The sequence below is a fragment of the Rosa rugosa genome, chromosome 1 (assembly GCF_958449725.1).
Source record: "Rosa rugosa chromosome 1, drRosRugo1.1, whole genome shotgun sequence".
NCBI classification, from domain to species: Eukaryota; Viridiplantae; Streptophyta; class Magnoliopsida; order Rosales; family Rosaceae; genus Rosa; species Rosa rugosa.
The window spans coordinates 5,990,684-6,006,229 of record NC_084820.1 but is presented as its reverse complement, the minus strand read 5'-3'; the positions used below and the strand labels follow the sequence as shown (position 1 = coordinate 6,006,229).

Sequence of the window (15,546 nt, the reverse complement as noted above, 5' to 3'; positions counted from 1 at the left end):
TGGAATTATAAAGACCAAGGACACACTAAAGAAGCATGCAAACAAGGTCTCTAACTGGTTACGGCAAAGGTGGAGGGGACTCAAAAAAGACAGCTTCAAGAAGAGTACAAAGGCCGGCAAGGCAGAGCTTTAGACCACTGAATCACACTACTATAGGAATTGTATTAGAGCCATTACATTTTTGTTAAAATTGTATCAATATGATTTTGCCATTGCCAACAAGTAGGAAGTTGAGGGAGAATTACGGTTTCGTTGAGTTCTTGTTTCCATCACACCAAGAATACCTTTGCAATTGTTTTATCATCTTTTTCTTGGTCTTTTTTTCTTTCTTTTAGTAAGGCTAATGGTGTCTCCTCAAGTGAGACTAAGCACACTGAAAAATATTGTATGCCTTTTCAAAGTCATGGAAACCCTCCCGGGTAATGGATCAAATATAGATCAGATCTTAGAAAGTTAAATAATACCTCAAATACCAAGCCTTTTTAGAATCAAAATTTTGATATTACAAATTCAAGAAATGAATAGTTAATAGTACAAATGCTACAAAACTGCCTCCTAGATCATTTCCTAGATCCATATGGTGGCAGTTTCTTCTTAAAACTGGTCGAAAAACAATCCACAACATTTAGTTGCTGCAAGTATGGATTGCTTTCTCATGGAACGATAAAATAGCGCAACTTAGCGCATCTTGTAATATTGAACCCTTGAGACACTGCATCGCTGACCATTCAATGAATACTTGAGCATTATATCAATATCACGGGGATTCTTTTTGTTTTGCGCCACAGTCATGGTTCCAACAATCGACTCTCCTTGACCATACTGTCAGCACATCTTCCAAGTACAGGACTGTTTGTGCTTCCAATGTGTAGATCGCGATCTTGGCCCTGCATTATATTTCACATTGTAAGAAAGATAGTGCATATGAGAAAGCAATTGTGTTATTAAAGTATCGTGGCTCCTAACACAGTAGTGATGCTTACTTATCAAGGATTGATTCCATTATTATCTTTTGGTTATTATCAGAAGTAATGTTGATTTGATGAAAATACCCCTAACATCAAATGTACTGAGAAAGAAAAGAAGAAGGGAGGAGAGATGGAATGGCCCTTCCAAAAGCTGAACACAACATAATTGACAGAAGTGACAGAACATGAGTGAAACAAGGGCACAACACTGTACTAAGAACATTATGGCAATTATCTATAAATGCATGTAGAAAACATTGGAAGCACATCAATAGAACATCTCTTCTTTTTAACACTTCTTTGTTGCCAATATTTCCAAAAGGAATTTTGATCAGGACAGAAAACAAAAGTAGGAGGTAAAGAACACATATACTGACCTGTGGAGAAGCCCATCAATTTATGACATTTTGTGAATGACACGTCAAAGTAGGCTACAAGAGCATGAATGAAATCATCACGTTCAGCAATAAGCTTAAAAGGAGCTGTGAAGGAAGCATCTCCAGGAGTCATCTTAGATATATCCATTGTCTGAGTGAAGAAAAGTGGAGAATGTTAGTGAGGCATATAAAAGGACAAAGCGCTTATCTGATGCAGTGCAGGCATATGTATTTCCCACCTTGAGTAGCTGGCTATTAGTAACAATTTGGTTTTGGTCAACCGTGTCCACAAGAGGCTCCATCATGGCTTGCTTCTTGATGCAGCTCATGTCAAAGCCATATACATTATTCCAAACTGGAATATTGAGATAATTGGAAGAGGAAATAAGCGATATTTCCAAACAAAAAATAACAACAATCTATATGTAAATACACATGAGATCAGAAGGCTTACATTCTATCTTATCTTCTTTGTACTCTGCATCCTCAATAGCTGTCAGAAAGAGAGAACATTTGTCCGGTAGCAAAATTCCATCATCTACCTACAAACAGGAAAAGAACGAATTTTTCCTATAAATAAGCCAGAGCATGATAGATCATAGTTTTGAAAGTTTATAAGAGTATACCCCTAGCTCCAATTTATCATATAGTATCCCAAAACACACAACTATAATGGAATTGTATCCCTTGAAGATGAACCTACGCCACCCAACTAAAAAGTCTAGGTCTTTTCTCTTTTTTCTAATAATAATAATAACCACCCTCAATTGACAATCTGCCTTATGGCTTGCTTATTCTTGCACTGGATATCAGAATATTTTTTTTAAAAAAAAATTGCAAATAATACTTACAAGCCATTTATCACGAGCATAGAGGACGGTATTCAACATGTTCTCAAACAACAAAAAGTATCCCATCCACTCAGAAATAATTATATCCACTTTAGCAACTGGAAGCTCAAGTTCTTCAATCTTTCCTTTCAGAACGGTTACAACTGCATTTATAAAACAACTGATAAGTAAGCAGGATAGTATTATGAACAATGTTAAGAGTTAAAACTCAAGTGGCAGATCAGAGCTAAATACAGGAATGAAATACAAAAGAATTACCATTAGAAAACCCATTAGTTTCAACAATCTCTTTTGCCCTCTCAGCCATATCTGAGCACTCAACCTGTGGAAGCAAATCAACATTACTAAATAGATGTAGACGGACTAATAATTAGGAAGTCTACAATGCAACTAAAGAAACTCATGTGTCAACAGAATTTCTTTGGAGAAATACGTACTGCATAAACATGCTTGGCACCAGCTTTTGCACAGAATAGAGACAAAATTCCAGTCCCAGCTCCGACATCAAGAACAACTTTGTCCTTGAATAGAAACTTATTCTGATAAATAACATTTTGATACGTCTTGGTTCTCACTAGATCCTTCAACATCTCCTGCAACATAATGATAGTCAGCACAACATCTAATGACTATTCGCAAGAAAGCTACAAGAACGAAATACGAAACTGCTTCTCATCCAAGAGTGTCAAGCTTACTTCATGAATACCTGCAATCACAGAAAAAGCACTAAAATAAGCGTTCTGTTGCATACATGAACCAATTACACAAAAACAAAACACATCAAGAAAATCAAAACTGCTTCTTAAACAGCATACGAGAACTCTATAAAAATTAGACAACTACATAATCACTTTATACACTATCAACCAAAACTCCAACTCAACCAAAGCCAATACAACCAAGTTCAATAAAAACCAAAACTTTTCCTCTTTTCATATCCATCTATTTTCTCAGCACCCAACAACTTCTTAAACAGACCATAACAAACTCTACGAAATTTCGATTACACATACACTAAAGCTCTGCCATCACTACATCATTGCTCAAAACCAAAGCGCCAACTCAACTAAAGCCAATAAACCCAAGTTCAAAACTTTACAAAACCCAATCATAAAAACCAAAAATGTTCCTCTAAAGCTCCAACCCAACTGAAAAGTTCAATACTTTACCAAAACCCAATAATAAAAATCAAAGCTTTTTATGAACCCAGAAAAGAAAAGAAAAAAGTTACCGAAGTGAGAATAGGAGTCGAAGTAATAGTCGGCGCTGGTTTTGTCATTGGCGTCGACGAAGGAGACCTCGGGCTCGCCCATGGAGTCGTCGACGGCTTTGTCGAGATCGGGGTCGCACATGGACATGGACTCGTCGTGGTCTATGACACCCACTTCGTCTTCGAACCCAGGAGCCGCCGAGCCTTGGGCCAAGTCCGTCGAGCTCGAATTGGTGGTCTTGGTGCTTTGGTTCTTTCGGCGACCCATGGGGGAGAGGATTAGGGTTTTACAAGGGTTTTTTGGGTACTTGCTCTCTCTCTCTCTCTCTCTCTCGCGGTTTAAGAAGGCTTTTAGAAAGTTGAAGTGCGTGGGTCGTTGTATAGTTTACCGCGCGAGAGCTCAGACCAAACGACGCCGTTTCGTGCAAACAAATCAGGACCGTTGATCAATCCAATTAGATATCATCTCCAAGAAACGACAAGTCTTTGATTCAAGTTTTTGGAATCTTGATTGAATTTGGAAGTTACAGAAGTCTTTGAATCAATGGCTTTCCCCAAATGGATCTCCTTGCTTTTCATGTATAGTAGTTGTAATCATGCTACAATCCATTTCTCAAACAAATCTTTGAGTCTAAAAGTGGATCGAGTTTACTCAAATCCTAATCTTATTTCTTAAACACGCTAAAAAAAAATGAGTTTTTTGATACTCACATATACCTAAGGGGTAATATTGTACGTTGTACCAAAATTTTAATCTTGGATGAATTCAGCTTGCTAACTCAATTTGGCTTCATGGGTATCAGTTCATAAATATCTTTGCATTAATCTACAACTGGCTCTATGATGGAAACCAGGTGTTGTTGACAATTTAGAAGATAAGAAGACTTGGCTAAACTGATCCTGAATCTGAACTACTGGGTTCTTTTGGCCAAAAGGGTTACGACAGCCCTGGAGCCCTCCCTCACAACACACTTGTCTCTGATACTCCTAAAAATCTGAACAACCGGGTGATGTTCTGTTAAAGGGATATTTAAGATATGTGGGGTTGAAAATTGTCGCACCGATTTGAACCGTCATCTTGTCCCCCTTTATAGTGATCATGGTAAGCACCGGCCTACGAATTGCCCTTCAGGCATAAAAGAATGGGGAGATCGAGTCGATCTATGAGATGAAGGAATTAGTACTTAAAACTTTATCCTTGTGACCAACCTTACTGCTTCCAAGTCTTTCAGCAAGGTGCTGGCTTTAGCAATGACTTCTATACGAAAGGTTGCAAGTAACTTCCTGCGGCCTGCGGCAGGCCACTGAACTTGTTTCGGTTTTCTTCATCACACGCGCGCTTGTGGCATTAAACAGTACTCGTATGAACAAGTTGATCGAATGAAGAACTAAAAACCCTTAACCATCGAGAATAGGTCATTTACCAACTATTTAAAGTCAATTTGAATAAAGGGCTGGTGCGGTTTTTTTTTTAAATAGTTGAATAATTATCATACATATAGAGCAAAAGTCTAAACCGCCCATGTTAATTATGTGTAATCCATAAACCAAAACCCTATTCTTAAGACTTTTGATCTCTTTATATGGATTACACATAATTTTAATAACAAATTACATATAAGTGTCATTTTAAGACTTTAATTAGTCATCAGGCCACTTAAACTTTTTTGTACACATAAGGCCACTTTAGAGCCCAAAACATCAGCTTCTTTTTGTGTTGTTCCTATTTTGCCCTCAACCCCCTTTCTCTCTCTTCTTCGATAGAGCAAAACAGATCGCAATCATCGCATTCTCATCTCTCTCTCTCTCTCTCCCTCCCCTTCACAAATTGACACGACAACGTTGCAGACCTCACGATCTCGCCGGTGAAGTACCGATCGTCGAACGGCGAGCAGATTTCGAGCCTGGCCCGAAGCATCTGGTTCTCCACAAGCGGTGCCGCAATTTGAGCTCGGGAGATCCGTCGGCACATCGATCGATGATGCTTCTCCTTCAGATTGCTCTCTCTCTCATGGACTGTCCTCGTCGCTCCTCGGTCATCATAATCGGTGCTGGAGTCTCCGGTGAGAGTCGAAACCTCTCTTCAATCATGTCAATCGGCGCCGTTAAGTCGTTTGATCGAGTTCAATTTCATTATTCTTTAATTTCTCGTTGATTAATTTTGTTTTTGTTTAATCAAAGCCTATCGGCGGCGAAGCTTTTGATCGAGAACGGCGTAGAGAACGTGGTGATTCTCAAAGCTTCGGACCACATCGGCAATAGGATCTGGAAACATGAATTCGGAGGCGTGTCGGTGGAGCTCTGCGCCGGTTGGATTGTCAGAGTCGGTGGAGAACAGCTTAATCCGGTTTGGGGAGTTCGCTGAGAAAACAAACCTCCGGACTTACTTCTCCGATTACAGTAATGCTCGCTTCAACATCTACGATCGCAGGTCCAGCCATATCCTGAAGCATTTTAGTGATTTTGTTTCTAGTTTTGCTTAACGTACACCGTGAACTTTTGCTGAGTTTTTGATTTTTGTACAGATTTGAGGCTTGAATTATGTATTGTTACTGTTTTTGGAAAAGGTAGAAACTCATCTGTTGAAATTTGTCATTCAATTTGATAGCCTTGATTTGATTTTGGTAATTCCTATGGATTTTACGATTTACTCTAGTGAATGATGCTCATGGATACAACAAAATGTTGATGGATTATGACGTGCAATACATACAAGTTTGAGCATATTAAAGGCTTGATATTGTAAATTTATAGTTGTTTTAATGTTTCATAATAGCTTTCTCAGTTGGTGAGAGTAGCTTTATTAGTTTGTGGTAATAGCTTTATCAATTTATAGGAACAACTTTTGTTTTGCTTGGTAGTAGCTTTTCATGTTGGTGAGAGTAGTATTTGGTGATGGTTAGAGTAGCTTTTAGTATTGGTGAGAGTAGCATTCTGGTGTTGGTGAGAGCTTTTTTTTTTTTTTTTTACCGTTTCAGTGAGAGTAGCTTTTGTTGTTGGTGATAATAGTTTTTGTTATTGGTGAAAGTAGCTTTTATGTTGGTGAGTGTAGTTTTTGTTGTTGGTGACAGTAGCTTTTATTGCATTACTGGTGACAGTATCTTTTGTTGCTGGTAAAAGTAGCTTTTGTTGCGTTGGTGGTGACAGTATCTTTTGTAACTGGTGACAATAGCTTTTGTTGCTGGAGACAGTAGCTTTTGTGACCTTGCCGGAGGTTGTCGGAAATCTCACCATAGTACCTTTTCTTGCTAGCGACAGTAGCTTTTGTTGCTGGTAATAGTAGTTTTTGTCACCTCGCCGGAAATCTCACCAGGGTAGCTTTTGTTACTAATGACAGTAGCTTTTGTTGCTGGTGACAGTAGCTTTTATGACCTCGCCGGAGGTTGCCGGAAATCTCACCATAGTAGCTTTTGGTGTTAGTGACAGTAGCTTTTGTGGTCGTCGGAAGTTGGCCGGAGACCCGCCGGAGTTGACCGGAGACCTCGCCGGAGAGGAGAGAGAGAATGATTGTTGATTTTGTACTCTAGTGGCATTTATGTAAATATGTTAGTTTTTAATATCCAAAATATAACACATTTTTTAATCTAGTGGCCTTATGAGGGAAAAAACTAGTTGGTGGCCTTATGGCTAAAAAAACATTCAAATATGCACTTATATGTAATTAACCCTAATTTTAATAGGTACGATTAAGACCTCTGATCTCTTTATATGGTCATTTTCATCTATTTAAAATAACAAGGTTAAATGGTCGCAACCTCCTAGTGGCAGGGTAAAGTTACATGTCATCGGATTTATCTTCTGGCGGCAACATAGTAGGAAAGCCGTGCTTTCAGTAATTATGCCCCTATTAACCCTCTGCCGAGCTTAACCCTGCCCTTTTGAAGGGAGCCAAATAAATGTCAACACCTGCCGCCAACAGTCTTTCTTAGATTCGTTTGTATCGAATTATCTTTCTGTTATGTCAAATCAAATATATTAGCTATTATAGCACTCTTTGCTGATTGGTGTCTAGTTGTATACATTTATTTGATAGGGTCTCTAGATAACATTTCAAGACAGTCTCTAGATGCTTATTGTAATCAGGGGTTTAGGCTCTATGTCACCTCCCCCCATATTTGATAGTTTCATTAATCAAGGCTTGAAACAACCGCACCAGCCGTTTATTCAAAAAAAAAAAAAAAAGGCCATGATCAAAAGTCAGTTTAAATACCTAACGTATGTCATTTTCTAAAATTTCTCAAACTAGAATTATAATAGGGGGTAGTTAAGAGCTTTGATCTATTCATGTGGTTATTTTATAACTGATTAGAGAAACATGGATAAAAGTCAATTTGAAGGCTTAAAATAGGTTATTTATCAAATTTCTCACCCCTCAACTGAACCCTATTAATCCACAACTCTTCGCTATGAGTAGGGTTCGTACCACGATCCTCATCGGGTTTCCCATAAGAAGATCAGATCCACAACGAGACTCCATTTCCTGCTGGTATATATTTTTGTTTCAGTGTTCCTGTTCACTATCTGTGTTGTTAGGTTATAAAACAGTAAAGAAGCGTGCTTAGGGATTTTGTATGAAACTTCAGAAAGAGAGATATTGGTTTATGTGGCAGGATTTTTGGTAATATTATCGATTTCAAATCACCGCATGCATTTTTTTTCTTTTTATTTGATCCAGTCTAATTCTCAACAAAATAATTCTAGGCAAACGCCTTGAAATGTCCGACTGTGTGAAAACGGTGTCACAGGACGGCTCCGGTGACTACCGCACCGTACAGGAGGCCATCGACGCCGTGCCTCTCAAAAACACGTGTCGCATTGTGATTCGTATATCTCCCGGCATCTACCAGCAGCCGGTGTATGTCCCCAAGACCAAGAACCTCATCACACTGACGGGTTTGCTTCCGGAGGAGACTGTGCTGACGTGGAACAACACCGCTACCAAAATCGAGCACCACCAGAATTCTGAGGTGATTGGGACTGGGACTTTTGCATGTGGGAGTACAATAGTGGAAGGAGAGGACTTCATTGCTGAGAATATCACTTTTGAGAACTCTTCTCCTGAGGGTTCAGGCCAAGCTGTGGCAATGAGAGTAACAGCGGATAGGTGTGCCTTCTATAACTGCAGATTCCTTGGATGGCAGGATACCCTATACTTACATCATGGAAAGCAGTATTTGAAAGATTGTTATATTGAAGGAAGTGTAGACTTCATTTTCGGCAATAGCACAGCTCTTTTGGAGCATTGTCATATCCACTGCAAGTCGGAAGGTTTCATAACCGCGCACAAAAGAAATTCATGCGAGGAGGCAACAGGATATGTGTTCCTAAGATGTGTAATCACTGGAAATGGAGGTACTCCATACGCATTTCTGGGACGACCATGGGGACCTTGTGGAAGAGTGGTCTTTGCATTTACATATATGGATGCATGCATCAAACATGTAGGCTGGAATAATTGGGATAAAACAGAGAATGAAGGAAGCGCTTCCTTTAACGAATACAGGTGTTTCGGACCGGGTAGTTGCCCAGAAAAACGAGTGACATGGGCTAGACAACTGGGATGTGAGGAAGCAGACCATTTCCTCAATCATTATTACATCGACCCAGACCCGCAAAGGCCTTGGCTTGCTCAGAGAATGGCCCTAAGAATACCACATTCTGCATAGACGTTTAAATCAGAACTACATGGGGATGACTCCCAACAAATAATGATAGAGAATATTTAGACTTCGTTTTAGGATGAGTGAATAAAAAAGCACGCAATTACTGTTTCAGAATAAGCCTTGTTCAGCAGTACCGCTGATCATCTATGATCGATCGAACTCCCTAACAATAACTGATGGCTGAGGAAACTCTTTGAGGCAAATGGTACATGGCTATTTTATCTAATAACTCGAGTAAATTTGAGAAATGATCCCAATTTTATCATATCTTGTTTACGAAGACCTATGGGCAAAGTCTTTATTTGATGAATAAAATCCAACTCTTGGGATCTCAAGTACTTTTCTGAGTATCTACAGTTCTCCTCCAACTTTCTATTAGTTTTTGGTCTCTTAAGGTTGCATGAACTTAACATGATACTGTGGTTACCAAAATGAACTTCTGATTGAAGTGAGAATAGAAAGTGAAGTGCAAATGGAATGTGAACTAATTAGTAATTACATTACTGTCTCTGTTGCAATAATTTTATACTGTCTTGATGCAAGTACTTACTGAATGTTATATTTCTATTGTTCTAGGTGGTTGATAACTTCTACAGACCAGATTTGAAGAAAGCGGCCCTTGCTAGGCTCAGTGTGGTTCACAGGAGTCTCAAGGTGTCAAAATCTGGTGCCAGGAAGAGGAATAGGCAGGCTGTTAGAACCTACGGAATCTCTCACCTCTCACTGAAACCTAATCCCCAATTTGTGCAATTTCCCTCCTCCATGAGTATAATACCAGGATCATCATCCGATCGATCTCTCGCAGAAAGATCATATATGCAACAAGACTACCTTTTTTTGCTGGTATGCTTCTGATTTTTGTTTCATGGTTCCTGTTGAATTATATGGAAATCCTCTCTTGTACTATTGGGTTAAACCCTAAATAAGCCTGTTGTTTTTTGTTTTGAGATTATTCAATCCTTTAATGGAAACCAGGTGAGAAGGTTGACCCCAGCCATTGAAAAAACCCTCCTCACAGAACACTTGGCTCTGGCACTGATTCTAAATTTGAATTAGCGGGTTCAGATACTCCTAATAAATCTGAACAACCAGGTGATTTTCTTCCAGAGGGATATATAATGGTTTGTAAGAGCTGTGGGGTTGAAAATTGTCGCAGCGGTATGAACCATCCTCTTTACATGACTTGTCCCCTTTATAATGATCAAGGGAAGCACTGGCCTAATAATTGCCCTTCAAGAAAACTTCGTGGTCTCCTTGATACTATGTTCTTAAAGCATTTAAATACGGTTATTAGTTCTCACTATATTAAGGATAAGAGATACTACTATCTAGGCAACTGAATTATCAATGTTTGTACATGTTACTATTCAGCTATGGATATGCTCCTCAAGGTTATCTGTTCATTAGATTACCCTAATGTCAAAAAATTAAGCTTTTGATTGTGTAAATTAATTTTGAGACTCAACATCAAGGATATATGTATGATTTTCTTTTCACAAATCAAGCATATCGATTTTTTTTTTGTACAATAAATCAAGTTTAGCATGTTAAGTGTTATGCTTTGATTTCAAGTTTCAACTGCCATATAAACTTAATTTTCGTCTTAGTCATTTATTTTGATTGATATGGCTTGAAATCAGATTACAAACAGTTTCACTTTTGTGCTATACTCAAGTTTTGCTTTCGCTGTCATGTTTTATGCAATAATTAGAGAGAATGGTATATTTTCCAGAAACCTTGAAAACTTTATATTGAAAAAGTTTACATTTGATTGTCAATTATTGCTTAGAGCAATCAAGGATATAATTTTTAATTAAAGCATGCTGCCTTGTGTATTTGATCAGGATATTTAGTGATGATCATATGTTGATGGATACATTTTTTGTCTTACTGCTCCTATATGATCTTGAATATCCTACATTGGTCTTCGCATATATTGATAATCATTATATTATTTGCTTGTGTAAAATTTCAATGAGAGGAAAATATAGAAATATCTCCCAAAGATTAAGCCTTGTTAAATTATACTGTAAGCATAGTTGGTGTTTCATCAAGTCTTGTGCTTGATTGAGACGAAATGAACCAACTTTGACCTTAGGTCTCTAGAGTGTCTCAGTGGTACATGTTGCAGATATCAAACTGCCATTGTGACCCTTCATTGATCATAAAGGTTATAAGATCAAAACTTGTGTTTTTGGCAGGATCATGACTATATCTCCAACAAGAGGATTGATTTTACATGTTCTCAAATGCAAAACAGCACACCACAAAATGAAGGATAACATATAATGAGAACTAATCTTTTCTTCTTGCCAACAGGTGTTGACTGTGTCAGGGATAACATGTTTTCTTTTATCTTGGTTGTGTGAATAAGAAACTTCAGAATGTTATGTCTTTGTGCCAATAGGTGTTGCTTGACATTGTTAAACTTATGGGGCTTATGGCAGTACATCATTGTTTGTATAATCAATGTTATTTTCCTAGTACTGGTTAAGAGTTCCCATTAGACCTGTAAATGGACCGGATTTTGATCCGAAAATTTTGGATCAAAAATTTTGATCCATTGATCCGTTAATAATCCGAATCCGTTAACCCGTTTATTTAACGGATCAAATATGGATTTAGGTCGATCCGATCCGTTAATGATCGATCTGGCCAGTTTTGTAATAATAAAATATTATTTTTTATTAATATAATATTATTTTTTTAAAAAATATAAAATATTAAGAACTGATGAAATTGAAGCTAAAGTATTGCTTTGAAGGTACTTTGGTCCTTAATTTATCGGTGTAAGGAATATTTTGATAATGTAATTCTATTTTTAGTGATACTCTTCATGTTGTTTTAATTTTTATTAATATCTTATGAGGTATCATGATATAAATTTAATATTACTATATAAAATTTAAAAAGATTTGAAATTATAAACGGATCGGATTAGCGGATCGGGTATCCGTTAATCCCGTGGATATAGATTTGGATCGAGCTATCAATGATCCGCCGGGTTAACGGAGCGGGTTTGGATTGAATTTTTTTTTTAGTAAACAGATTTGGATTTAGGTCGATCCGATCCAAATCCGGTCCATTTACAGGTCTGCTTCCCATTACTTGCAAGACATAGCAAATAGTATCACCTTTATCTTCAAGTACTTGTTAAACTATTCCTGAAATTATTTTTGGAATGTAATGAACATGCTAAGTATTTGAATATGCATGAAAGAGTACAATAGCAATTTGTTTTATGCATTCACATGTTTCTGGTTTAGATGCAGTATAAATTTATTGTTCGGAAGACGATTTTAAATCCACAATTCACAAGCTATTGTGGGCTACATGTTTAGGTAATTAAAGATGATAGAACGAAGACTTAGAGAAAAATGGCTATATATTGTGATTCATCTTTAGAGGAAAGTCACAACTTTTTCTCCACTTATTCTCTGGCAATTGTGATTTTATGTGCATGAGACTATCATTGAAGTTACAAATTTCTCGATTTTATGTGCATGAGAGTACCATTATGGGAGGATACTGAATATCCAAGCCTCTGTATAAGGCTTACATCCTGTATTCTCTCATCATCGGCAATATAGTTTTCTTGCCCCATAAGAGAATACCACATGAGAGATGTGCATAAGATTTAGGCTTGGATTGAGTGGCCATTCAGGTTATGACTCATGATCTATTTTAATTTTTGTTCATTATTTCATATAATTGTATCTATATCATTTTGTGGACTAATCTAATATTTTATTTAAACTAAAAGGTATTTCTGGCAGCGGAATATGGGTATGGGTAATCTAGATTTCTAGAAATGTGTATCGGTCTCAAGATCAAAACTACTCTAATATCATGTCAATTTTGATAATGTATTTCTGTATATTCAATCACACTTTTACATGTTTACAATTCTCCTCTTATAGAGCTGCTACCATAACTATCGTACCAATATTATAGTTGGGAATTTTATAGATACATCATTAAGGTACAGACAACTAACTCAAGGCATTGATGTAGTATGGACAACTGTATCAAGATCGATGCTAACATTAAGTAACTTACTTTGTCAAGATTGGTATGCTAATTGGTTCCCTCCTCCTTTTGGGTGGGTTAAAATAAATACTAACGGTGCCTGGAAGCAAGATTCAGGTCGTTGTGGTTATGGAGCCGTTTTACGTGACTATAAAGGAGAATTCCTTGGTGACTTTGCTTATACTCTTAATATTCCTAGTTCAATAGCAACATAGGTAGTGGTTGTCATTAAGGCTATTAAGCTAGTTAGGGACTAAAAACATATATGGCTAGAGGTTGACTCTTCCCTAGTTCTAAACTTTATGCAGTCCCCTGATTTAGTGCCTTGGCAGCTTCATATTGAGTGGGGCAATTGCTTATATCATATTTCTCAAATGCAATTCCAATCTCCACATATCTTTCGGGAAGGGAATCAAGTTGAAGATGCATTGGTGAATTATGATGCGACTTCTAGTGATCTGATTTGGTGGGACCTAGCTCCTTCTTTCATTGATAGACATTTTCAGAGTAACCGCCTTGGAATGCTGAATTTTCATTTTTGTTAGTTTCTTTTTTTCTACAACTTATTTATGTTTTGTATGGGAGGTTTTGGTTTTTTGGTCCCTCTCCTCTTGTATTTTTCCTTCTTCTTCAATAAAATCTCAAAGGTTAAGGTGGCTCTTTGCTTCTCTTAACCTTTGACTGCAGCAGGAAAAAAAAAGGATTAAATTCAGTTTACCCCCCTGAGGTTTGGGGGTAACTTCATGTTAGTCTATGTCCTCTCAATTTAATCAGTTTACCCCTCGAGGTTCTGAATTTCACTCAGCCATGTCCAATGTGTCAATCTCCGTCCAAATCAAACGTTAACTCTGACAGTGGAGCCCACTTTAGAGGCTAAAATTGTCATTTCAAGAACAAACAAAAAAAAAAAAAACCTCCACGACAAGAAAAAAAAAAACTTCTTCCTCCTCTGATCTTCCTCCCCAAAACCAAACCACTCTTCATCTCGCTCCTTTTGTCTCTATCTCTATCCACTATTGCCGCTCCCCAAAATCAAGCCATTCAGCTCCTGGGTTTCAGTTTATAGAGACTTGAGAGGAGAGAGAGTAGATATGAGTTTTTCTCTCCTCTACACATCGCAACTCACCTCCACCACCACCATGCTCGCCAGTCTCCGACAAATCCTCTCCGGCCTTTGCGCCGTCCGGTGATACCGGAAACCAGCTCACGCGCCGATCTCATCACTACTCAAAAATGCTCTGGGCACCCATTGTTCTGCCATGGCCGCACCTCCTCCGCTGCTGTCGTGGCCCGACACTTACCCAAAACTACCACCCCATCATCAATCTCCCTCCAAACCAACAAGCGATAATCCTCAAGCCCTCTTGACTCCTCGATCTGAATCAGAAATAGCCTAGCTGTTCTGCGATAGGGTGTGGGTTCAAACACCACTAGTAGTTCCGGCGAAAATTGGGGAATGGGTTTAAGCCCAGTATACTCCATCAGCAAACACACAGAAAATCCCCGATTTCAACCCAGTAATTTCATTTACACAAACACCAACCAGAGTCTGCTCCTTTCTTTGTCTTGGTTCGGCAAAATGTGGAAGACAAGATTAGACTTCCACCTCCTTTACTCCTCCAAGTTCGCCGACCGTGAATTTCGAATCTGTTACCTCGCCGCAAAGTGCCTAGGGAATCGCGCTCTCTGTTCCTGTTTCGAAATTTTAGGAATGAGGGTTTTTCTAAATTTTTGATTTTTTTATTATTATTTTGCAATGAGCTTCTGTGTTGGTTTAGCTTGAAATGGAGTTTCTTTGATTTTATTATGTGGGTTAGTTAAGAAACTCCTATATTTTTGAGTGAATATGTCCTATATTTTTAAGTAAACTAACTCAAGAATGTGGCTTAGTTAAGAGCATTTGACACGGTGAATATGTCTTGTTACCAATATATCTGTTGAAGTTTAGAATAAGTTGCAAAAATCCTTATAGAAAGAATAAATAGTGCATTCATGGTGTTTCTATTTGCAATGTTTGAATGTGAGGATTTCCATATGCCTGGTTAGCTAGAGGAAATGTTGTACCAATCAAAGTTTTGATTTTGGACGAATTAATTGGTTTTTGAAGCAGGTTAGTAGTTATCCAAAAAAGAAGAAGCAGGTTAGTAGGTACTTGATATCCATCTAGCTAAGTCATTTTGGCTCATAAAACAATAAACCCAACTAGTCAAAAATATTACAAAATTGGTTTCAGGGGACATTGTATGTTCCAAAAAAATTACAACAATAAACCTAATTAGTCCTGGTCATCAGCCATTTGGCTCATAAAATATAACATAGCCTTTGATCTCTTGGGTACATAACATGTAACCGTGGGATTCCCAAAGACCACCCTAGGTAGCACATTTAGAATACCAAAACGAAACCAACTGTTTTCCATAGGTTGAGGCATCTGTCGAAGTTCCACTG

General features: G+C 37.9%; 2 protein-coding genes across 4 annotated transcripts; one reads left to right on the top strand and one right to left on the bottom strand.

Annotated features, from left to right (window-relative positions):
• Positions 1-445: 445 nt before the first annotated feature.
• LOC133712763 (probable protein arginine N-methyltransferase 1.2) lies at positions 446-3,758 on the bottom strand. Its single transcript, XM_062138879.1, is given in 11 exon segments — positions 446-816; positions 818-856; positions 859-887; positions 1,346-1,496; positions 1,585-1,700; positions 1,800-1,887; positions 2,197-2,339; positions 2,455-2,518; positions 2,634-2,789; positions 2,892-2,902; positions 3,428-3,758. Coding segments are annotated over 11 exon segments (1,182 nt in total). The 5' UTR covers positions 3,675-3,758; the 3' UTR covers positions 446-678.
• A 4,026-nt stretch (positions 3,759-7,784) lies between these two features.
• LOC133712754 (pectinesterase 31-like) lies at positions 7,785-11,642 on the top strand. Of its 3 annotated transcripts, none has more exons than XR_009847592.1 (4): positions 7,785-7,892; positions 8,108-9,274; positions 9,646-9,912; positions 10,018-11,642. XR_009847592.1 is itself a non-coding variant. In XM_062138866.1 (2 exons), exon 2 carries the CDS (start codon positions 8,122-8,124, stop codon positions 9,070-9,072), a length of 951 nt encoding a protein of 316 aa, XP_061994850.1. In that variant the 5' UTR covers positions 7,785-7,892; positions 8,108-8,121; the 3' UTR covers positions 9,073-9,407. The 3 variants fall into 3 exon arrangements, 1 of the variants encoding a protein (XP_061994850.1); XR_009847589.1 differs by having other exon boundaries at positions 10,045-11,640; XM_062138866.1 differs by lacking the exons at positions 9,646-9,912; positions 10,018-11,642 and having other exon boundaries at positions 8,108-9,407.
• The last annotated feature ends 3,904 nt before the right edge of the window (positions 11,643-15,546 follow it).

Bases quoted from the DNA above. Each gene is read 5' to 3' on its own strand.
- LOC133712754 (XM_062138866.1), top strand. From the start codon at position 8,122: ATGTCCGACTGTGTGAAAACGGTGTCACAGGACGGCTCCGGTGACTAC.